The following is a 25,259-nucleotide window of genomic DNA, read 5'->3' on the forward strand; positions in this document are numbered from 1 at the left end:
TTGCTCTGTGGTAAGAGGCATGGACCTAAAAATCTCTGAACGGAGCAATTCGAGAATAATTTGAAGTCGCGGGGTGAGGGGGAAGATGTAGGAAAATGCTAAAACCTACTTAATTTTTTTAATGACGTATCCCATTCCTTGTCCCATCAAATACCCCAAAAATCGTATGCCGTTATAAGTGCATTGACAGCAGAAAAATAAAATGATAATATTTAGTTGTGCACCACTCAGTTCAAAAGTAGTCATACAAGATGGTTGCCAGGCAATTTCCCCTCACCCTAGATTTGGCTTCAACGCCATTCATATAAAATCGCACTAATGCTCTGTCCAGGGCTTTTTAGTTCCATGGGTACGAGGCCTGTCGCATGATAAGCCGAGTTGCACCATTACTTAAAACGACTGATATACCGGCCTACAGTGTTTAACGATTGAGTTACCACGCAATATTATAATCAGCACAGCTGGTGATACCAAGAGAGACTAGATATTATATACCTACCAAGACTACCTACCGTTTTCTCCAAATTCACTACAGTTTAACCAGTTGAACATAGCACTCTTTTTAGGGTGAATTGCCTAATACAAAAAAAAAAAAAACAGTTGAAAAATCGATGTAACACTCATCACAAGCAAAATCAAAGCAAACGTTCATCGTTAGTCACACATTATCAGTAATTTTGATGACGATCGTGGTTTATTATTATTATTTATCAACCAATGTAAATTGAAAAATATAAGAGAATTTATAATCAAATAAAATAGATAATATTTAACAAGATTATAATTAACACAAGATCACAGTCGTGTGCAAGTTTCTTTATCAGAAAAATCTCAAAAATACTCGATCGATTAAACTACAACCTCCTTCCAATCCTCCGAGCACATGTTCCAAGTTCCAAGCCCTAACAAATCAGTGCCCCCTGGTGTACCGGTCTCACCGGGACAGCAGTGCTTCTGGCTGGGGTGGTACAATCGTATTGTAACGTAATATTTTATATCAGTTAGCTTTCTCTGTGCAGCTCTATACTGTTTATGTTAGTTACTCTTCTAGAATTGTCTGCATGTTTGTTTACTCTCATTTACTGTATTTTTTATAAACAAGTTTGTTTCTTGGATGTAACTGTAATTGAAAAAAATACTAATTTTAATAGAAAATGTAAACTTGATATGGATCAGATCAGATCAAGACCTACGACAGATTACGACGCTATACGCATCAACGCTTGTTTTCGAGTGGCCTATGTAGATTATATGTTGAGGTGTCACACTACCCTATAACCTTCCTCGGGAGAGGGGGTCAGATCAATTGGGGGGGCTGCCGCGGAATATCATTTCTTTGCATGGGATCTACCACCTCGACAGATGACAGCCGCGTGATCACGGCGCTTCGTAAATTGATCTGTCCCCCTGCCTACAGCATACGCATCATTTACAAATATCGCCTGGGTAGCAGAAATCCTAAAATTATAATATCCCGTGATTTTCACGGGCCTCACTAGTTATATATAACCTTTACTTATCTGCAATTATAATTTAGGCGGGATTATAATAGGGTTGGTAATGGGCCCACTTGAAAGATTTCGCTTGGATATTTACGAGCATCTAGATAAATATTCTAATTATACATCTACGATTTCTAATTTATTTGAACAAATAATATGTTGGACGTGACAATGAACCTTTTTATTAAAACGAATGATAATTTCGATATGGAAACCTAGATTGTGCCCTTGACAACTTATGAATAATCGTTATCGATCGTGCCGATAGGAGTAGTGACTTCATATAAAATTATAATAATCTCTACAATATTGCGTTGATATTAATTTATTTATTATCGTGTCGATCGGTTTTCAATTTTGACCAAGATGTTTCATCACCTTCCGCATTATTTCAGAGAACTTAACAATGGGTGCTTAGCAGTTTATTAGTGCTTGACAATGAGTAAGTACTTCCAAAAGTTTTTCCAAAATGATTATGCTACGATGGATTTTACATTTGAGCTAAGTAAAACGCTAATGGCTAAGGACCAAACATCAGAAAGGCGTATCATAAAATTAGCAACAAAGCTACCATAGTTCCACAATGAATACTAAATACAATGCACCTACGTAAAACACACTTAATATGGATAAATTTGAGATCTATTATGAAGAGAAAAAAAATTCAAGGTATATCAGATCTGGTCTTTTGCTGACGACACTGCAGTGCCCCAGTACGTAATCATCCGACCCATATAGGTAAAATAGGTAAAAATAAGCAGGTTTAGCAAATAAAAATGCACTAAAACCAAAGAGCTATAACAAAAATACGAAACATACAAAAAGATTATTAAAAATTTTCATCAGAATTATTGATTATTACGCGAGTTTAACCAATAATTCGGATGAAAATTAATTACCTTTTAATTCTGATGAAAATTAATCATTAACTACCTGTAACGGGCTATCCCACCAAAATCGTGGTTTCAACGATTACCCTAATTCCAAAAAAGAAATATTCTTACTTATTCGGATGAAAATTGGATATACATATTATATTGCTACGTTCCCTCTCATATTTTTAAAAAATCACGTGCTTGACTCCTTAGACTGAGCTTTATGTGATCTAGAAGTGGGAACTTTGGATCACAGTTTTTTTGGTTAAAGCTCTAAAAAAATATCTTCTATTGTATCCTTGCATTTTATCTAAAATTGCCTCCCCTCCTTTCAAATCATCCAAGTCTGAACTCGACTCCAGCCTTTTATATCATTATGAAAATTGCCCATGTATATTTTTAAAAAATAGCTGTACCCCGCCACGCGTTGCTATGGATATATCTGTCTGTGCAGATTGATAAACAATGGCGCTTGTGTCTTTTACGACCTACAGATGGCACTGTTTTTTTATAAAAAATATGTTTTACCTGTCTCAGGTGACATCTATATAAAATAGGGTAACCGGATAAATCATCACAATGATAATTCATCACATCTTTAAAAAGTTATACATATAAAGTCATGGAAAGTGATGAAACAAAAACTTTATTAACTGGGTTATGTAGGTTAGGTTAGGTTAAAAACTTTTTTTTTCATCGTTTCTAATGACTTTATATCACTTTTTAAAAGTGTGTTGAATTGTCTATGTGTTGAGTTATCATGGAACCATAAAATAGGTAAATAAAAACACGCGTGACTGCAGCAAGAGAGGTGGGCTTGCAAATCAATGAGAACAAAACTAAAATCATGATGCAAACCAGAACCCCACACCGCAGAATAAAAGATAAAGTGAATTTTAAAAACTCCTATAACTTTGAAGTGGTCGAAGAGTTTGCCTACCTGGGCTCCATCATAACGCAGGACAACGAAGACCCAGTAGAAGTAAGAAAGCGCATCACAGCCGCTAACAACACTTACTTCGCGTTGCTGCCAGTGTTCAAATCCCGAAACGTCCATAGGAAAACCAAAATAACCCTGTATAAAACAATTATTAGAACGGTCTTGGCCTATGGATGTGAGGCGGGAACACTGACAGCAAAGTCTGCGGAACGGCTGGACACCTTCGAAAGAAAGGTACTTCGAAGAATCTTACTAGCGGTGCGAGAGGGAGAGGCATGGAGAATCCGCCACAATAAGGAGCTATATGACATCTACCAAGCTCCCAGACTCTCTACTCATTTACGGCTCCAAAGACTAAGATGGGCCGGACATGTGCACCGAATGCCAAGCACACGTGTACCAAAGAAGGTTCTAACAGGACACCCGGGAGGCAAACGAAAGGCGGGCAGACCTAGGCTGAGATGGGAGGACGATGTCAGGAAAGATGCCAGAGGACTACTCCATGTTGCAGATTGGAAGACGACGGCCGAGGACAGAAGGCGGTGGAGGCTCATGTTAAAGGAGGCCAAGGCTCGAAATGGGCTGTAGCGCCATTGAAGAAGAAGAAGAAGAAGAAAAACACGCGTATTCGCATTCGAGTGTCATAACGCTGTGTCAAAATTTCAAAGCAATCGGTGACGAACTTTCGAAGAGATTTAAGATTTTGAACAAACGATCATTTTTATTTATATTGATAGATGGATTAATATACAAATTCGCCAACCCTGTATCCATAATTTTAAATGATGGCTTATAACACCCTTGAAGGGTGAAAGCCAGATGCGTGAGAAAAAAAAATACCTGTAAGTTTCAGAGAGTTACTTTTACTTGGATTCACTGGGCAGTAGTGGACAGTGGTCGGAAATCGAAATGACAAATACACAAGTATAAAAATATATGTACATAATCCGATGTCCAATAAGTGCAATAATAACTAATATACTAACAAGTACAGATAGCCAACTTACTGTATTGAGTATTTAGTGCCTGTGATAACCGGATAAATCATCACAATGATAATTCATCACATCTTTAAAAAGTTATACATATAAAGTCATGGAAAGTGATGAAACAAAAACTTTATTAACTGGGTTATGTAGGTTAGGTTAGGTTAAAAACTTTTTTTTTCATCGTTTCTAATGACTTTATATCACTTTTTAAAAGTGTGTTGAATTGTCTATGTGTTGAGTTATCATGGAACCATAAAATAGGTAAATAAAAACATGCGTGACTGCAGCAAGAGAGGTGGGCTTGCAAATCAATGAGAACAAAACTAAAATCATGATGCAAACCAGAACCCCACACCGCAGAATAAAAGATAAAGTGAATTTTAAAAACTCCTATAACTTTGAAGTGGTCGAAGAGTTTGCCTACCTGGGCTCCATCATAACGCAGGACAACGAAGACCCAGTAGAAGTAAGAAAGCGCATCACAGCCGCTAACAACACTTACTTCGCGTTGCTGCCAGTGTTCAAATCCCGAAACGTCCATAGGAAAACCAAAATAACCCTGTATAAAACAATTATTAGAACGGTCTTGGCCTATGGATGTGAGGCGGGAACACTGACAGCAAAGTCTGCGGAACGGCTGGACACCTTCGAAAGAAAGGTACTTCGAAGAATCTTACTAGCGGTGCGAGAGGGAGAGGCATGGAGAATCCGCCACAATAAGGAGCTATATGACATCTACCAAGCTCCCAGACTCTCTACTCATTTACGGCTCCAAAGACTAAGATGGGCCGGACATGTGCACCGAATGCCAAGCACACGTGTACCAAAGAAGGTTCTAACAGGACACCCGGGAGGCAAACGAAAGGCGGGCAGACCTAGGCTGAGATGGGAGGACGATGTCAGGAAAGATGCCAGAGGACTACTCCATGTTGCAGATTGGAAGACGACGGCCGAGGACAGAAGGCGGTGGAGGCTCATGTTAAAGGAGGCCAAGGCTCGAAATGGGCTGTAGCGCCATTGAAGAAGAAGAAGAAGAAGAAAAACACGCGTATTCGCATTCGAGTGTCATAACGCTGTGTCAAAATTTCAAAGCAATCGGTGACGAACTTTCGAAGAGATTTAAGATTTTGAACAAACGATCATTTTTATTTATATTGATAGATGGATTAATATACAAATTCGCCAACCCTGTATCCATAATTTTAAATGATGGCTTATAACACCCTTGAAGGGTGAAAGCCAGATGCGTGAGAAAAAAAAATACCTGTAAGTTTCAGAGAGTTACTTTTACTTGGATTCACTGGGCAGTAGTGGACAGTGGTCGGAAATCGAAATGACAAATACACAAGTATAAAAATATATGTACATAATCCGATGTCCAATAAGTGCAATAATAACTAATATACTAACAAGTACAGATAGCCAACTTACTGTATTGAGTATTTAGTGCCTGTGATCTCCTCTTTCTTTTCGGGTTTCCTCATGAAGAAGTACCACCAGGCTCCGGACAGAAGGGCGGCTATGAGAACCCAGTCTAGAAGGGAGGCCCCGAGAAAGGCCTCGTCTTCAACTTGGGGAAGTTCCTGATCTGGTGACTCCATGTTTTGTATGGTATCTGAAGAGAAAAAAGAAAGTGGTTAATAAAGGTTCAAGCACTGTTTTTTTAGTTGCACAACGAAGATTCTGAACCAGGAGAGATGATAGGTTGAAGTCTCAATGATTTTCACTTATCAGTTTTTTCCTCGTATCGTTTTTTTTTTTTTTTATAGTGAATACCTCACAAGAGTCCCAACTGCTCCCGTCTGGAGCAGTGGCGGCCAGCTAATATGTGCTCCCGAGCGCCGAACAACCAACAAGATTTCCGACATGGCTAATCACAATACGAAACTCGGTTCAGTTATAATATCTCATTCAAAAGGTACCTACTTATTAAGCGCGCTTAACTTGCAGACCGACTTTGACTTGTGCCTATGTTCGTAGCAGTTCGTTTTCGATTGCGATCCAAAATTTAACTGCTTTGTCGCATATTCTGTGGAACAGTCGAAAGCGTGGGTCCATACCATTACATACTATTCTTTGCAAATAATACCATATCAAGAACGGCGTTCGGAGTTTTACCACCACATCAGAAGGAACGGTTTATTCAGTAGAAAGTTAAACTAAAACGCGTATGTTTGATATTATTGTCGATATCGTTGTTTAAATTTACCATCTGCTATTTTTCAGCGAATGTTACGCTTCTTCGATACAAGCATACAGGATAAAACTTGTCATTAAGAGATGAGTGATGGTCAGATTACTTATTATCAGTTCAGTCAGTACTCGCCGTTGCCAGGCATTGTCTCTTGAATTTAAAACTTTTCTTACTCTGAGAAAGTTTTGAAGTTTAATTGCAGGTTATATCGATTTTTTATATCAATTATTAATAAGGCATATCAATTGCATGTTATACTAATTTATGATTACTTTTGTGTTTGTTCAACGTATAAATTAAGAATGAGTTTGAATGTGGAATACATTAAGAATAATAGGTCGAGTTTTGAAAACAAAGTGATAATAAAAAATGCCGGTCCACCTAAAACCTGAACTGATAATAAAACAAGAGTGCAAATCTGGATCGAAGAAGTTTACTCGATCATTTAACAAAACAATGTATAACAAAGCTTGTAGCTCTGTGCATGTGATCAATTGAATAGTTTATTTTGTTTTACGTGTTTAATTTACGATGTTGATTCAGTTTGGACAATCAGCGGTGTTACTGATGTAACTCACCTTTCTGAAAAAATCAAAAAACATAATTCTTATCATTTACATTTACAAAAAGTTTTGAGCTTAAAGGTTTTAGGAAAAGTTGACATCAGAATGCAATTGGATTCAGGCTACCGTGCCTAAGGTAAACACCATAATGAGCTATTTAATAAAAATCGATACAGGTCAAATTTCCCAGAACATGATTTCAATGTGACGCTTAAAACGTATGACTTCCTAAATAAAGTTCAGTACCTAAAAGGTAAACTCTGTGCAATTTACGCCCGCGACGATTTTTCAAAAGCTAACGGCGCTTTATCAATTTTACAACTTTTTTATAGTACTTGTTTATGAGAAGACTTTCCCGAGACTGTGAAATTACTAAAACTTTTGTGCACCATTCATGACCTTTGGAATGACCTCAGTTGAAAGCTAAAGATGTTTCTCAACGTTAAAAAGAATAAAATCTTTTAACACGTTGAGCCAGGACAGACTGAACGCACTATCAGTGTTAAGCATTGATAGAGGTCTTTGCTAAACAAAATGAACAGAGAATAGAACTTCTTTATAAATAGGTATGTACCTTTATTTAATTTATTTTATGACTTAATGTTGTAATCCGGTGAACCCCCACATATTTTGACCACCGGCCGCCACTGGTCTGGAGCCAGTGAGACTATGGCATCCCCAATTGGGGGATGTTGTGAGGCTGAAGGTAAGTGGGGAAGGGAAAGAGGAAGGTGGGGAAGTACCTGGCTATTCAGATCTAGTCACTAAACACGGCTAAAGCCATCTGGAGCAACGTTTCAATTCTGAATGGTGGTCTTACACCAGGGCGATACTGGTAGTATCTTCCACTCTGGAACGTGCCGCAAATATATTATATATTATTTTAATTAATTAATTGTGAAATAACACAAATTAATCAAATAAAATTTATTTGCGCACGCCGGGTTCGAACCCGCGACCTTCGGAATGGCAGTCCAATGCGTTACCACTGGACTATGCCGGCCGTTTGTCAAGTTCAAAGGTTTTATTTTCCTTGCGTGGTTGGTTTTGTTTGTTAAGTACAAGGTTTAACTTTCGATTTACTTTGAAAATTTCTCAGATTAGTATTACTTTAATTTGTAAAATTGTTTCTGTAACCTTTGGTATTTCGCATTGGATTAAATATTCTGAAGGTTTCTATCGCAATACTAATACTAATCCAAATTTGATCGACCTTTATTTCTTCACTGCATAATCCACGTGAGATAAAGCCGGTTTTTCTGCAAGGTCACTTGCAATGGCAATTTGGAATGTAAGTCAAATAAATGAAAATAGCAACCTTTTTTTACACGACTATTTAATAAAAATTATCAACATTCTCAAAACAAATGGTTTCTTCATCAGGATACAGGTTATAAATATTGATAATTTTCATAAAATAGTGGTGTAAACAAAGTTTTATTTTTATTTTCATATAGGTAAAATGACTCCACAAAGGGATTTTGCAATTATTGAAGAAGTAAGTCAAATAAATATAAAATGTGGTTCTGAACTTAAGCATATAATATTTATCTTATTATTTTCTGTTAAGATTTATTTGTTTTAATAACTCGTAAATGTAAAAGGAGGTCGGTAATTGTTGTTCTCGTGTGGTAAAAATGAATCTATGTGTAATACGAGTATAAACGGACCGGTCGGTGGCTGAGTTGATATCGCGTTTGGGTCCCACCTAGGCGTAGTGTGTTCAATTCCTCGGCTGGCTAAGTCCTCCATCACAACACAACCAACATTTTACACTTACTGTAGGAGATTTTCAAATATTTTCAGGTTATTCGTAACCCGGGAATGTTTGTCTTTATTTTTAAATAAAAAATAAAATAATATATACGAGTACATAACAACGTAAACTGTTGATTTCCATAAATAAAATTCTAAATAATTATCATTTCACCGAGGAATCTAGACCCCCCCAAACATTTTCTTTCACCTTTTTTACAACGGGAAGATATTAACAAATATTTGGTTGTATTATTATATAAATTATTTGGTAGGGATATTTCAATTTTTGATTTTTTTAAACTGATAAATGTTTTTTGGTTGTACTTTACACGAGCATTACGATTATGTCTTACGTAGGAACATTTTCATATCTCATCACGTGGCAGTGATTACACGCACGTGTAATCACCTTATTGCACGTGTACTATTATTTCACATTTACATCACAATCACAACAGTACACTATTCTAGGAGTATCTTTTAGAGTTAGAAAATTTAGTTTTTTTTTAAATTAATGCATTTGATTATTAGATAAATGTTTTCGTTTCGCGTTTACGAAAATGTCATTTTAAACATCACTTATTATCAGGAATCAAAACTATCATTTATATGTATATATAAAAATATTAAATATACCGAATACAGAGCAACATATTTAACGAACATATTTATATATACATATGTATTTATATGTATATATATACAGAGATGTGCTTTATTTCAAATAAATCCATTTCAAATGGAAATGCAAAATGCAAAATGGGTATTTTCCATTTTGCATTTTAAATGCTTTTCTCAATGCATTTTCCATTTTAAATGCTTTATTGCAACATTCTTCATACTATCTCCACTCATCTTTTTTTCATAAGCCCCAAATATCAGTCGGTCCTCAACCTCGCTATGAGAGATAATTTACATTTGTCAAGTTGCTCCTTGGTAGGAGCCCTGGCAATTGAGTGATACCATTACAAAAAATACTGATTCAAATACTAAACAAGGGGCCATGACGCTGTAATATTAAATGTTAGATAGCAGTTTCTATGTTTTTACATTGGCAACAATAGTCCCGCGCAATTTTTTTGTGGTTTCATAATCTGTAGTCGTAGTGTTTTTGGATTTACCATTATGTAATATGTTTGTCCTACATTGATGTCCATTATTAAATGAAAAAAAATGTTTAAAAATTCTATAATTATTTTAATTGTTTAACCTGAGAAACCATTTTGCATTTTCAATGCATTTTGAAAATAGGTATTTTGCATTTTGCATTTGAAATGCTTTTCTAAAAACCATTTTGCATTTTGCATTTTCAAATGGAAAAATTTTGACCCATTTCCATTTTGCATTTCAAATGGTTTTGGGTACCCATTTTGCACGTCTCTGTATATATATAAATATGGTGCCAATGTCCCGCTCTGCTGGGAATAAGGCTCAGATACCTGGGAAGACACAGTGTGGAACCGGAAGACATCGCCACATATCCAATGACAGCCCTGGTGAACTTCATAAAAGGGACCGGGTTACTGGCAAGGGAATGAGGTAAAATGGGAGATAGTACAATGGGCCTATGGCCTAAGTGCTCGCGGGAAACGTAAATAAACCGCCTCCGACTTAAAAAAAAAATGTATATATAAAAATATTCAATATACCGAATACAGAGCTGCAGTTGCTGCGTGAGCAGTTAATAATTGCTTACAAAAGTAAATGAAGTTGTTTTTCCCAACGTCAGATATTATTTTAACCATAGCAAAGGCGATGTATTTTGAAAATGGCCCCGGGGAATCCAGGTAAAGTTAAACATGAAAAACGAGGGAATATCCCGTAAAAACGAAGAAACCTAACCTGCGCAATTATAATTATTGAGCAGCAATAAATACATTTACTCTTTTTATATGCCCATGGGTCTTTTACATTGGGTACTTTGAAATGTTTACAATTAAAGGATTATAAACAATGGTGGAAAAAATAATTTTTAGTTCGCAGTGGTTTACAATTAGATAAAACAAATTATTATTATTATAAAACTGAAATTATCAGAAATAATATCTTGACATAAAAAATGTTTAAAACATTAAAAATGTCGAAATCATTGGTATATTCATTTGCTAAACTATGGAGGTGAGAAATTGGCGAGTTTGCTAGATAATTTGCAAGTGAATGGTGACAGTGAAATAGGTCATTATGCCTAGTTTGTCAAGTAGGTACTCTAAAATTGACCAGACTCGGAAGTTCGAAACAGTCGAGCTATGAAATTACATTGTTAAAAAAATATAAAAAAATCTAATGGTAATAATAATATTATATCCTTCGTACCCTGCCTAGTATATTACTATATTAAAATCGGCGCAGTTGTTGGAAATACGACGCCATGAAATTCTACATATGCAGAAGCGACAAGTTAGATTACGAGAGAATCCATAAAATCAAATAAAATTGGTGAATAAGAAATTAAGTACGTGTAATTAGAATAATAATTACCGAAACAAAGAACTGATAGTAAACAGATTGACAAAAGATTAAAAAATATTGATATCTAAGTACATTCATGGAGATGACCTGACTTCCTACACAATGTGTAATTTTATCAACAAAAAATATAATTGAATGATTTTTTTTTCTCTTTATTTTAAACCACGTCTTTATTTGAGTTATATAGGTCGACCGGTTTCGGTTGATCTCAACCTTTTTCAGGACAATGGGAATATAAATTTATATTTTTCTATAACTTTTAGTACCTATATGTAACTTATAACTTGTAGTTTATATTACCATCGTCCTGAAGGTTGAGCTCAACCGAAACCGGTCAACCTATATAACTCAAATAAAGTGCTTTAAAACAAAGAAAAAATATAATTTTTATAATATCAACCCGCAAAGTGTTTGCTTTCTTTGAAAAAAATATAATCATTTACCATTCACTACAAATAAATATATTGTTTGTCAATATTGCTTTCACGGCATCACGGCAGCTACAATCAGAAGAAGATACCAGTATATAGCGGATAGACATTGTCGTGAAATTAAATTTAACTAAATTTATCAACAAAATGATTATATTGTGTTAAATTTATTATATTAAAGAAAAATGGTAGAACCTGCAGATAAGCTGCCTTGTGGAAAGCTTTGCGTGTCTACTTTTTTGTTATTATTGAAATTCTACAATACAATGTTTTGTAAAAGAATAAATTACAAATAATAAATACAATTTCCTCTTAATTTGAAGCCATACATTCAGTACCTCACCTCAGTACCTATACAATATATAGATATAATATGTACGCTTACAGCCTTTTCTTCTGTGGGATAGAATCCATCAAGCAAAAAATATGTCGTTTTCATGATTTGTGTTTTTAAATTACTGAAATGTCCACTGTCTTTTGATGACGTATTACGCCACATTCAACAGCATTCACAATCGAATACCTGGAGAAATCCAGCGTTCATCCACATAAATAATTGCAAACTATAAATGACGTCTATAAACAGCAAATTGAAGCAAAACGAAGGTTTATTTAGGAATCATTCTGATGACGTATCGTTCAATGTGATCGTACGTGATTTAGCTTTGTTTTTCATTAATAAAGTTAACCTTAGCGGTATATGACCCCAATCATTCATTGTTTTTTATTGCCTTCATTCAAGTAAGTGCTGTTGGTGTATAGTGCAGAGTACTCGAGCATTATTAATTCGCCCCAAGCGACAATACAACGCAACACTCTGCCATCTTTGAGGTGTCTAATAATACAGTATTTACACTTGCGAATATATTAGATTCGCAAGTATCAGAAGCTAGATAACATTGATGTAATAAGATGTCGTATTTGGTCTATGCTAGATACAAATCATTTGGGTAACAGCCTTCTCTTTAACTATGCACTCTGGCGACACGAAATTATTGCATTTTTCTGTCATATATTACAATTTCTTCAATCAGGAAAATTCAAAAAGAAATATTGAAACCGCTAAGTCCATATTAAAGATAGTATTATCATACATTATAAATGCTACACACGCTGAAGAACGAACAGACGGCTTAGAGATCATTACAATTCACTGACATCGCTAAAAATATGGCAGATTTAAGTGGTCAGGTCACGTAGGTCTACTTAATTGGACACTGACAGATTAAAGGCCACCAGGAAGACAACAAAAGTTGGAGCGTGTCTTAAAAAGAAGCACAGGGCTGAAATGGAAGACCCTGGTCAAAAAGTATTAGATAGGCAGGAGGCTTGTACAAGCAAATCATTTTAAAGAGGACACGTTTGAATGTATTTGTACACACCGATAATATCGAAACACCCGCCCGCAGTTTCCTCTTAACCCTCAAATGCCGTTTAATAAGGACTCGCGATTTAGGTATATATACACTTTATAATGTCGCGTGGCGTCCCCGACTTCTTCCACCATTCTGCCTACAGTAATATTACATTATATGTATGTGTTACTTATTATTTATTGGGTTACCTATTTATAGGATAAGCCATACCCTTTGAACCTTATATTTTATTTGTTCAATAAATATATTTTTAAATTTGAATTCGCATCCGAACGTCAAGCGTTAAAAAGGAAATTATTCGTTATTATTTTATCCATCCATTACAGTAGCAAGGGTCCCTTTAAAATTATTTGTTTTAAAATACGTTTTCAATATACACGTGTTGATTAGCAGATACCTATAAAGGAGGTACCTATGTGTTTTGACTAAATCCAAAGACCCTTCGAAATATTAATTATAATCTTCGACCTTGGAATTACGACCGTGATTGATTGATTTGCTAATTAAATTACTTATTAAAAATGGATATTTATAAAGCAACGTCAATCGTTAGTACCCTACAGCAAAACCTTCTGCAAGAAATAAATGTTTTGGGAGGACATGCGATATCTAGGTACTTAATAAATAAAATAAGCACAAAATACTATAATGACGTGAGGTGGGGTATGAAAATTGAGCATGTAGGTATGTATACTAAAATGATGGAGAATTGCCATGCCATGCCACTGCCATGTTCAGATAGTTCAGGCTCCAAGTAAATGAATAATATGCATTGCGATATGATTGGATGTAGCCAACAAAAAGAAGAGGATGATTTTTTCATTAGAAAAATCTAGATTAGACTATTAGTAAAAATGTTTCGAATGTAATTAATGTATGACAGAAAGATGGCCTCGGCAGAAATCTTGTATAAATATATTAAATTATTATCGAAGAAAGCAAACACTTCGTGGCTTGACATTACATAAATGAAGAAAAAAAACTTTTTTTAAACCACTTTATTGAGTTATATAGGTCGACCGGTTTCGGTTGCACTCAACCTTCAAGAGCATCAAAGACAGGCTGGTGGATTAGCAGATAGAGGTAGAGGGGTAGGGGAAGGGTGGCGGTTAAATAGGGACAAAGGGAACAACTTTAAAATTGGACTGTCGCATGTCGGTTGGTTGTAATTGTTTATTTACAAGTGGGAAATTATTTTTATTTTTTTTATTCGTTTCGGATATTTCTGATGCTTCTAAATCATTAAGAAGTTTTCATATTTTATTTTTATAAATTATTTGGACTCCCGTATTTTTATTAAATGTATGGCTAGTATCTGTAAATTGGTTTAAAACAAAGTTTTTTTTCACTTATACATGGTGTATCGGCACTAACCCGACAAACTTTAACCAGCTATTTCTTAGCACATTTGGAGTAAAAAATGTTATTGGCACTTTGCTGTCCGGTAGCATTTTTTTTCAATTATGAAAAATTAAAAATTTCCACACTACATCACTGTCATTGGCATTGCTTTTCGGGTTCAACAGCTGTTATAAGCAAGTATGTCGAAAAGCGTCTTCGCTCTTTCGCACACACTAAATAATAATAGTTAAAAATGAGACGAATGGTGCCGTGCCATTTCGTTGTGATTGTAAAAGTGCGCCAATATAGGTACACACGTGCATTATTCAACGGAATTCGAATAAAATATGGCCAGATGGGTTTTCAAACATTGAAAAAGGATAAAACAGTGGTGACATGTGGTGAAAATATGAATAGTAAATTTTTTATTAAAAAAAAACGTTACCGGACAGCAAAGTGCACATAAGATTTTTTACTCCAAATATGCTAAGGAATAGCTGGTTAAAGTTTGTCGGGTACGTGCCGATACACCCTGTATATATATAAATATATATATATATATATATATATATATATATATATTAATTCGAATAAAATATGGCCAGATGGGTTTTCAAACATTGAAAAAGGATAAAACAGTGGTGACATGTGGTGAAAATATGAATAGTAAATTTTTTATTTAAAAAAAACGTTACCGGACAGCAAAGTGCACATAAGATTTTTTACTCCAAATATGCTAAGGAATAGCTGGTTAAAGTTTGTCGGGTACGTGCCGATACACCCTGTATATATATATATATTAATTCGAATAAAATATGGCCAGATGGGTTTTCAAACATTGAAAAGGGATAAAACAGTGGTGACATGTGGTGAAAATATGAATAGTAAATTTTTTATTAAAAAAAACGTTACCGGACAGCAAAGTGCACATAAGATTTTTTACTCCAAATATGCTAAGGAATAGCTGGTTAAAGTTTGTCGGGTACGTGCCGATACACCCTGTATATATATATTTATTCATCCAAGGCCTACCCAGTAAGTGTTAATAAACTCGGTCCAACATTAGAACAACCCGTGGACGCGCATGTCTCCGCCCCTTCGCCCCACTCCTAAAAGGACGAGCGTTAACACATTTAGACCCACTTTTTTAACAAATTAATTATTTAATTCATTTTCCTACCGATAAATAAATAAAAAATTAAAACATTTTAATACATTCAAATAATGATGATGATAGTATTACAATACATATTGTACTTTATTAGGCATCAGATTTATCAAATCGGCTAAGAAATCAATCCAAAGTTGAAAATATCATCATTGCCATTAAAAAAAAAATAATTTTCCTCAGATGATTCATTTGAAATTTCAAAAGCTAACGAATTATCATTATTGTCCCCTAGTTCATCAACAATGTGATCGATATTCCGAAATTTTTTTTCGATACATATTTATTATCATTGTCCGTTGAGGTTTGTGCACCACCTATAAACATAAAAAAACCGATCAACACCAACATTCACAAATTTTATACATATATTACCTATCTATATCCTTGAATTATAAAAATGCATTGTTGTAAATCGAATAGTCATACAAATAACACATAAATAATGTTTACCTGTCCTTTTTTGTTTTTCGTAATTGGTGATAATGAATTCGGACATATCGGCTGAACATCCATTTTATAGCAGGGTCTGAATGGGTTAATTTCTCTAAGCGCGGGCACTAACGACTAACGAATTGTCAGCGAAGATTGCCGGAGATAGCCGAGCGATGGCGAAGGAAAGGAGCGGGGGGTGGTATGCGCAGAACGAACCTAATTTGGTACTCCAACAGGTCGTTCTTATCGTGGACAGAGAATAGTTAATGGGACGAATAAGGCTAATAAATAAAGGGGAGAATACTGTGAATATAATATTGTGTAAATAAGCTTTCAGTCACCTTTCAATGTCACGATAACAAACATAACTCAGTGATCAGTACTACTAATTATAATTTATAAACCCAGGAAACAAAGAGGTGATAAATTGATTGTCAAAAAACATTATTCAAAATAATTAATTAGGTAGTTAATGCAGAACCTTGAAAAATAAGTAACAAGGTTTATAGCAGTTTCATTGAAATAGTACATGATCGCGGTTAAATCAACGTGCCATAATCCTAATCTCTAAATAGTATAAAATAAAGTCGCTATCTTCATCTGTCCGTCTGTGCGCTTAGTTCTTCTAAACAACAAGGCGAACTCGTAATATATTATAATATATTTGCCTCTTCTATAAATAGTATAAAACAAAGTCGTTATCCGGATCTGTGTGTTTGTGATTTTGAACGGATTTTGATAGGGATTTCACTATTATTTAGAGATTTCTTTCCGGAAGCTTTATATATAATATATTATTTTTATATTTATAGAAGGGTAAGTTTATTAATATTATATTGTATTTATACAGGGTGTCCGGAAACTCGTAGTACAAGCGGGAAACTGGTGAATCTACGTCACATTTGGAGTCGATTTTGTAGTATATATTTTTTTATTTGAGCTTTCGTTATCGAGTAAATCGAGTTTGAAGTTGATTTTTTTTTTTTTTTTTTTTTTTTAATCAAATTCTTATAAATTATTACTGAAGATCAAAGTACCCAACTAAATAAAACTATTTGATGGTAAAACAAATGAAGAAACTCGGATTTGAAGCATTATTTTGAAATCACCCTTCATTTAACCCGGTGTAATCATAAAATAGTTCTGCTCTGCAGGGTTAAAACATCTGTTATTCAACCCTAAATACCAGAAAAAACTTTAACCCTAAAATAGCCGAAAAATATTTTTTTTTGGTTTTTTTTTTTTTTTTTTTGAAAATGCTCAAATAAAAAAACTTTATGTTTTTTTGGGTTCCCCATGTGGTGTAGATTCTCCAGTTTCCCGCTTGTACTACGAGTTTCCGGACACCGTGTATATAGTCGAAGTTTTGTAATCAAGTGGTAAAAAAAAAATCGGGCGCTTACATTGCTAACTCTGGCTAAACCTTATGAGATACATCAACATCACCTCCAAATAGACGTGGAAATTAAAAGCTTTGCTGATGACACTGTGTTACTTTTTAAGGCCACTGACTGGAACACACTAATCACAAAAGCAGAAGTTGGCCTAAATATTACTAAAAAATGGCTCGACTCTAATTTATTACCTTTAAATATAGATAAGACTAAATTCATAACCTTTAGCATAAACTCGAGAGGCCAACCCTCCAAAAATATCTACCTTAAAATACATTCCTGTCACTCAGCGAGCACCCCATGCAATTGTCCTCCAATCACACAAACGGAAAATATCAAATTTCTTGGTATATACTTCGACCGTTATTTAAAATGGGACAGACATATAGAGTCGGTCAAAGGAAAACTAAACAAGATGATTTACTTTATCAAAAACGTGAGAAATATACTTAACATATATGATATAAAGAATATATACCTCGCAATAGCACAATCCATAATGGAATACGGCATTATTGCCTGGGGCTATGCCAGTAAAAAATACATTGACACACTGTATAAAGCTCAGAAAACCTTAATAACAGTAATACTTAAAGTACCAATACTAACACCCACTTCAAACATATTCAATAAATCCCCAGTGTTGAAGATTCAAAAAATATATTCAAAACAAATACTAACTTTCCTTTACAAGAACCTAAACACATTTAAAACTTCACAAATTTCTCGCAATACTAGAACAAGAGTTTCACACCAACTACTAATACCAAAAACCAACACATCCTATGGACAAAAACACTACAGATTCCACTATAAAACTATACAATTCACTTCCAACACAATATAAAAGATCTAATAAAAAACACACATGGAACTGGCTACAATCCTTTTAATATTTAATTTTGTTATATTTCACATTTGTTTTTGTTAAAACTATGTAAAAATCGATTTTATATTTTAATTTTTATTGTTTCTCTGTGGAACTAACTCCACTGTATTGTTTACTATTATATAACTTTACAATTGAAAAAGTCCTCCACAATACAGGTGAACTCCTAGCGTGGAGGACAATATAATACCTTCGTAATACTAATATATTTAAGAATAAAAAATAAAATAAAATAAATGTGTACTAGGGAATTGTATATCTTAAAAAGGACTCGAAACGTTAAAACTTTACTCCAATCCACTTATAAGTCTCCGAGCAACGCAAGGTACACGTCAGCTAGTGCTATTTTATAATAAACTTGAACGTATCTTCTTCTTCTTCGATGGCGCTACAGCCCATATCGAGCTTTGGCCTCCTGCAACAGTCGCCTCCATCTACTCCTGTCCTCAGCGGCTGACTTCCAGTTTGTCACCAGGAGAAGCTGTGCTGCATCCCCTCTTACCTCATCTTCCCACCTCAGTCTGGGTCTTCCCAGTTAAATAAATTATGCACCACATATGATGGTATAATTCACATGACTCCGTGCTGTTCTCGATTGACCGGTAGCGGTAGCAGTATCGGCAGCGGTAGAAGATCTGCGGAGAAAGTGGTTTAACACTCCATTTCATTTGGCTATTATGGCTACTACTAGGTAATACCTGTCTACCTTACATAATAATCAACATGCCCCTTCGTGCCTGATACTCTTACGCTGATAAGTTATTAATAACGGTAGTCAACGAATTTTGATTAAAAATAAACAACCTGGTTAAATATCTCACCTCGAAATGAGCTTCGAATCGAATCATATGGTGGTATATATAAATGCAAAAGGGAAAAAGAAGAAAAAATGGATAAATCCAATACCAAAATAGTAAGAAAATCATTTCAAGGGCGCTATTAAAAACACTTAATAATAACTATACAAAGGAATACAGAATTATAATGCGCTGCCGGAAAGACTGCTCCGCCAGTTGATAGATTAAAGATGGATTGTAGGAGCCATATTAATCAAAAGAAAATGCTTCGCTCAGTAAAAAATCATTTTATAATAAATGTATGCATGCATGTAATTAATAATAAATTGGACATTTCTAAACTTGGACGTAAAAATGGCTAAAATAACATTAATAAGAAATCCAATCTCCACAACATACATAGACAAGTCAGATTCAAGTCCAGAAAGATGAAGGAACTACGGATAAATTCAAGAGGGTTTATTTTTATACGAGTTGAGCAAATTTTCATGGCGTAAACGGGGAGCTGATACCAGTTACAACATATTGACAGCGATATATATATTCACGTTATCAGGCTCTCCTGATCGTCTCTACGATTTAAAAAACGGTACGCGTGAACAGAAACAGGAACGTCGTGACTCATGGACTCATCTAATGACCGACACCCCAAAAACGTCAGTGCTCGTACCAAAGAATATGGATCACAGTTCCATGGCTCGTACAGATGTGTAGGAAAGTCTGAGTACCAGTCTATAGTTAGGCTGTGTACTTTTCATACATAATTACACCAACATAATTTCGAACGGTAGAATCGAATAAGAAAACAAAACCACTAACATTAAAATACTGAAAATCAGTTCAATTTCCACGGAAACTGTTGAAACTGAAAATGAGCATATGCACGCTCCAAGAGCAGAAATAAAAATAAAATAAAAGTATCATCATATATTATCTTGTAATGTAGTATGGAAAAAACGCTCCTGGTAAATATAATATTATGCTAGAAGACCAATGGGTCGATTCAAACAACACAATGCCTACATACATAAACGACTCAACTCAATTTAAATAATTCGACCCCGATCTTGAAGATTGCATAGGTAAATGGCGCAGACACTTTTTTAGAGAAATGTCAAACGGTTTGGCGGATGCAACGTGATATAACAGAAGAGGTTTGATTTAATACAGGAACACCACAAAACGAATAAAAAATACATCGTCAAGCCCATCGACGTGAATAATCAGTCGTTTGTGTGTAAACATAACATTGCTAGAGACCTTTGAATTCTATTAAATCCGCATCGGTTCGATACGGTTTGGTAGCTCCACCATAAATATTTACAATGCATATAAGATTTTGTAGATGGTCAGCAACATTATGTAGAATTTCTAGATGAATTTAATTAATTTGGTAGCTTTTCACGCTAGCCACGGTCCCATGAATAAAATATTCTTGACCTGTCGTAACAAAAAACACTTAGGACGGGTTGTTTCGGAGAATCTGAACAATTCATCAAATTTCAACGTTCATTTTCAAGTTCTGTGAAAGATTTTTTCAAGTTCTGTTTTTATTTCAGTTTTGTCAAGCAACTAGCCTACACTGATATAATAATAGAACTTGAATAGGACTTTCACAGAACCCGAAAATGAACGTTGAAATTTGATGAATTGTTCAGATTCTCCGAAACAACCCGTCCTTAAAGCCGCACAAAACTGGATCTGTAATTCAACCATTAATCAACCAATTGGGTTTGTTTTTTTGTTTCACACTCCTTGTTTTTTCCTCTCTTGCCATTCAAGCGTGACATGGAATAAAGAATAACACAATAAGTGCCTTGTGGGCATGTTTCTTGATCCAAATATAAGCCCAATTTGGGCCTATATTTCCAAAGCTGTGTTTCACCAGGATTACGGAATTCAAATGGGATGGCGATATACAATTTCAGGCAAGTGTAAGAGAGAGAGACCGCGTGCTAAATGGTTTAGAACCAAAATGTAACCAACGTCAGTGGCACATTTGTGTCTGTTCAAATTTGTATGGAAAACACTTTTTTCTTAATTATTCTATGCATGACATAAAGATAAGCAACTTAACAAAATTCAAATTATTCCTCAACAAACAGAGACAAGACTGGGAGTAGTTGATTGTTCACCCCAGATAACATTTTGACCTTACCGAAAGAAGTCTTTTTCTTTGTAGTATGGTTGAATTGTGTGACACTGCGGTTTGTGAAATCAGATCTGAGGTTATATCACGAATGCTATTAGGATCAGTGCGGATGTGCAGCAGTGGTATATTTCATACAACATAAAGTCTGTTACGAACGGAAGCTGGTAGTTAGGTATCAAAGGGCCAAAATTTGTTATTCTTATGGTGCGTATACATTTGCGAACCGAAACGCGAACCAAGCTACGAATTACGGGAAAGGAATGAAGGTTGCTTCGTTCCTTTCCCATAAGTTGAGGTTCAGTTCGGAAGTTCGGCTCACGTATGTATACGTAGCATTATGCGCCGCGATAGCTTTGTTGGACTTTGTTGAACCGTACATTACATATACATTTGCTTGTATCTGTGGGCTTCGAACTTCGCTCATCTCAATATTTGCTTTATTGTTGTCCAGTAAATGATTACGCGTTTTATTTACTTGTTTCTGCATTTCAATCATTATTAATTAGAAGTAAACTTGAATATAGAAGCACTATTTGGAATCCACAATACTATAAATATAAAAACATTGTAGAATCGGTGTTTCTGCTATCGTGGTACGAGAACACGCCGTCAGATGGAATGCAGGAAAACACTTCTTCTTTTTGACATATAAATTTATTAATTCACAATATAATTGCAGAGGATCTTATTTTCCTCTGCTAAAACTTAAACTGAAAGAAATAAAGGTCTAGTTTCCTCTATTCTTCAGTTTTCCCTAGGTTTACATAAACCTAGTAATTATCTCACGACTGACTGCCTAGGTACGCATGTACCTACCAGTTATAGCAACACTGCAATACTGTCCTTTTTCTGGGAGGTATCTGTATTTAAACTAAATTCTGAAGGACGTTTTACAAAAATAAAGATGTTCCACCCGCTCGTTGGCAAACAACATTCTTAACATAAATAAAATGCACTTAACTATTATTAATGATACAGACGTGACTTAAACAATACAAATATTTTAAAGGAATTATTTTAAAGGAGATGAAACTTTATTTGGGGTTTTTATTACTATGGGACAGGGGTGGGAAAGGTATTGGCAAATATTTTTAGGCATAATGGTTTAACTAGGGTCATCATAAACATATAAAGCGAACAGCCCTATTTGAAAGCTGCCGCCGCTTGCAGTAAAATGTCACTAATTCTTAAATCATAAATGATACACAAACAAGACAATATGTTTATAAAAATACCAGGCCAATGAATTGTTTTATTGTAGGGTCGAATCTGCAAATGTGGGAAGCTACACTAGCTTTAAAAATACGAACTGTGAGAATGCGCCTGAAGGCTAAATTTTACTGAGCAATATGTAATAGTCGCATTCTGGAAGATACATACCTCCTCCCGTGAAGGTACTTCACAAAATAGGCAAAGAATGCGACTGTTATCTTCATTAGGTACCTACTCTACTGCTTGTCTACGAAAATTACCAGTTAATTTTATTAAAATATCTGAAATACAAATATTTATGCTACTCTTAAAACTAGAAATTCCGTGGAATATGTAAATCTTATGACTAAAAATTGTGTAGTAGGTAATGTCTTAAAACTAGAAATTCCGTAAAAAATGTAAATCTTATGACTAAAAATTTTGTAGTTGGTAATGTCTTAAAACTAGAAATTCCGTAAAAAATATTTATCTTAGGACTAAATGGTTGTAGTAGGTAATTTCGCATTCACCTCCCCCCGTGAATTCATTTCACCTAGCGGATAAAAAGAATGCGATGGTTGTATCTTCAATACTGCTACTTTAGTAGCCGGTCTGCGAAACGTACCGTGATTTGTTTGAATATCTACAACGCGAACTTGTCCATCGGCTCCGGGGTATACTTTTACTACCATACCCTTTGGCCAGGTATTCCGGGGCAACGTGTTGTCACATAGGATAACTACGTCGCCTACCTTTATAGGTGGTATCACGTCATGCCATTTAGAACGTTTTACCAGTGTAGGTAAATATTCTTTTACCCATCGTGACCAAAATTGGTCGGCAAAAAATTGTGCAATACGCCATTGCTTTTTTAGGCATAAATCGCCGTGATCAAAGACCCCTACGATTGGGGTGTCATATTTATAACCTAACAGGAAATGATTTGGTGTTAGACTTTCAAAATCCTTGCTATCGAGAGAAACGTGTGTGAGTGGTCTACTATTAACTATATTTTCTGCTTCTAACAGCAATGTGTGCAAAGTGTCCGGGCGTGGTGCTTGCTCGCGTAATATGGCGTAAAACGTAGTTTTAATTGATTTTATTAGACTTTCCCAGGAGCCTCCGTGGTGAGGAGATCCTGGCGGATTAAATTTCCAATTTATTTTCCTTACCGACATTTCGTTATTTAATTTGTCCTGGTTTAGAGATGATAATGATTCTGATAATACCTTATCAGCACCTCTAAGGTTTGTTCCATTATCACTCCAAATAGTTAGCGGGTAACCGCGCCTAGCAATAAAACGTCTGATTGCTAGTATGGCGGAATCCGTAGTCAGGGAATCCGCGATTTCAATATGCACGGCTCTTGTTGATAAACATGTAAACAAAACACCGTACCGTTTTTCATTTCTGCGCCCTATTGTTACTTTCATGGGACCAAAGTAATCCATGCCTGTGTGTGTAAAAGGACGTATATGATGTTGTAACCTTTCCATAGGTAAACATCCCATTAGAGGTGCCTGTGGTTGGGCTCTCTTATTTTTGCAAGTTTGACATATATATTTAATTTTTCTAATAGACTGACGCGCATTAAGTATCCAATACTTTTGTCTTATTGCATTTAAGACGTGTTCAACTCCACCGTGGCTAGACATCTCGTGAAACTGTGTAATTAATAATTGAGCTAACTTATCTTTATTGTCGAGAATTATCGGGAAGACTGTACTTAATTGTACGTCTTCAATCGCCGCAATCCTACCCTGTATGCGTATTATTCCATTTACATCTAAATACGCACTTAATTGTCTTAATCTACTATCTTTTGGCAATCTTTCGTTTTTGGATAAAATTATAATTTCTCTATGAAACGTTCTTTTCTGAGACTCTTTTATAAGAAAATGTTCTGCTGAAGTTAAGTCATCAGCAGTAAGAGAATTATTTTCTGCTTGTTTGCCTCTACATTTGTTGATGAATTTAAAAACGTACGCTGTAGCTCTTAATAATCTTGAATATTTGGAGAATTTATTTAAGTCTATGAAACATGCCGCAGATGTGGTGAGTAAGATAGCCGATGGTTTTAACTCTAATAGTTCTTTGTTTATGCTATCACACTGTTTAGCCAAATTCTCTTGCGCCCATACTTCTGGAGGTGATTTTAGGAATTCGGGACCAGAAAACCATCGCCCCTCTAATCCTAAATCTGTCATCCTAGTATCTCTGGTAGCCTCATCTGCTATATTATCTTTAGTTGGAAGCCACCGCCAGCATTCTGAACCAACTGTTTCTTCCAACTCACCTAACCTATGCGCAACAAAAGGCTTAAAATTTCTTGAATCAGATTTTAACCAGCACATTACGGTTTTTGAATCTGTCCAAAAATGTTTCGAGTTAAAGGTGAGCGTGTGTTCACCGATTATACATTTATATAATCTACTACCTAAAAGGGCTGCTTGCAATTCTAAGCGCGGAATTGACATCGGCTTGATTGGGGCTACGCGGGTTTTGCTAGCAATAAAATTTACGAAGACCTGACCATTAGCATTTTGAACACGACTATAAGCTACACAACACATTGCCTTTTCGCTCGCATCACAGAAAATATGAAGTTGTCTGTCTACGGCGTTTTCACCATCGCATAAAATCTCGTAATACCTAGGAATTTTAACTTTACTTATTGACCTTAAGGCTTCCAACCACTGAAGCCATTCATTAAAATTACGATCATTTAATTTCTTATCCCAGTCAGTACCCGACCTCCATACATTTTGCAGTAGTATTTTAGACCGAACTGTCAG

The 25,259-nt window shown here is 35.2% G+C and overlaps 1 protein-coding gene across 2 annotated transcripts in view; it reads right to left on the reverse strand.

Moving 5' to 3' along the window:
- Cpr (Cytochrome P450 reductase) overlaps positions 1 to 25,259 on the reverse strand; it is an 89,276-nt gene that overhangs the window by 24,784 nt on the left and 39,233 nt on the right. For both annotated transcript variants that reach the window (XM_089634878.1, XM_089634877.1), the window contains exon 2: positions 5,738 to 5,921. In XM_089634878.1, coding sequence (XP_089491004.1) covers positions 5,738 to 5,907 — 170 coding nt within the window. In that variant the 5' untranslated portion in view covers positions 5,908 to 5,921. The remainder of the gene's footprint in view (positions 1 to 5,737; positions 5,922 to 25,259) is intronic.

Source organism: Hesperophylax consimilis, chromosome 8 (assembly GCF_061612785.1).
Source record: "Hesperophylax consimilis isolate HC1 chromosome 8, BYU_Hcon_1.0, whole genome shotgun sequence".
In the NCBI taxonomy this organism is placed as follows: domain Eukaryota; kingdom Metazoa; phylum Arthropoda; class Insecta; order Trichoptera; family Limnephilidae; genus Hesperophylax; species Hesperophylax consimilis.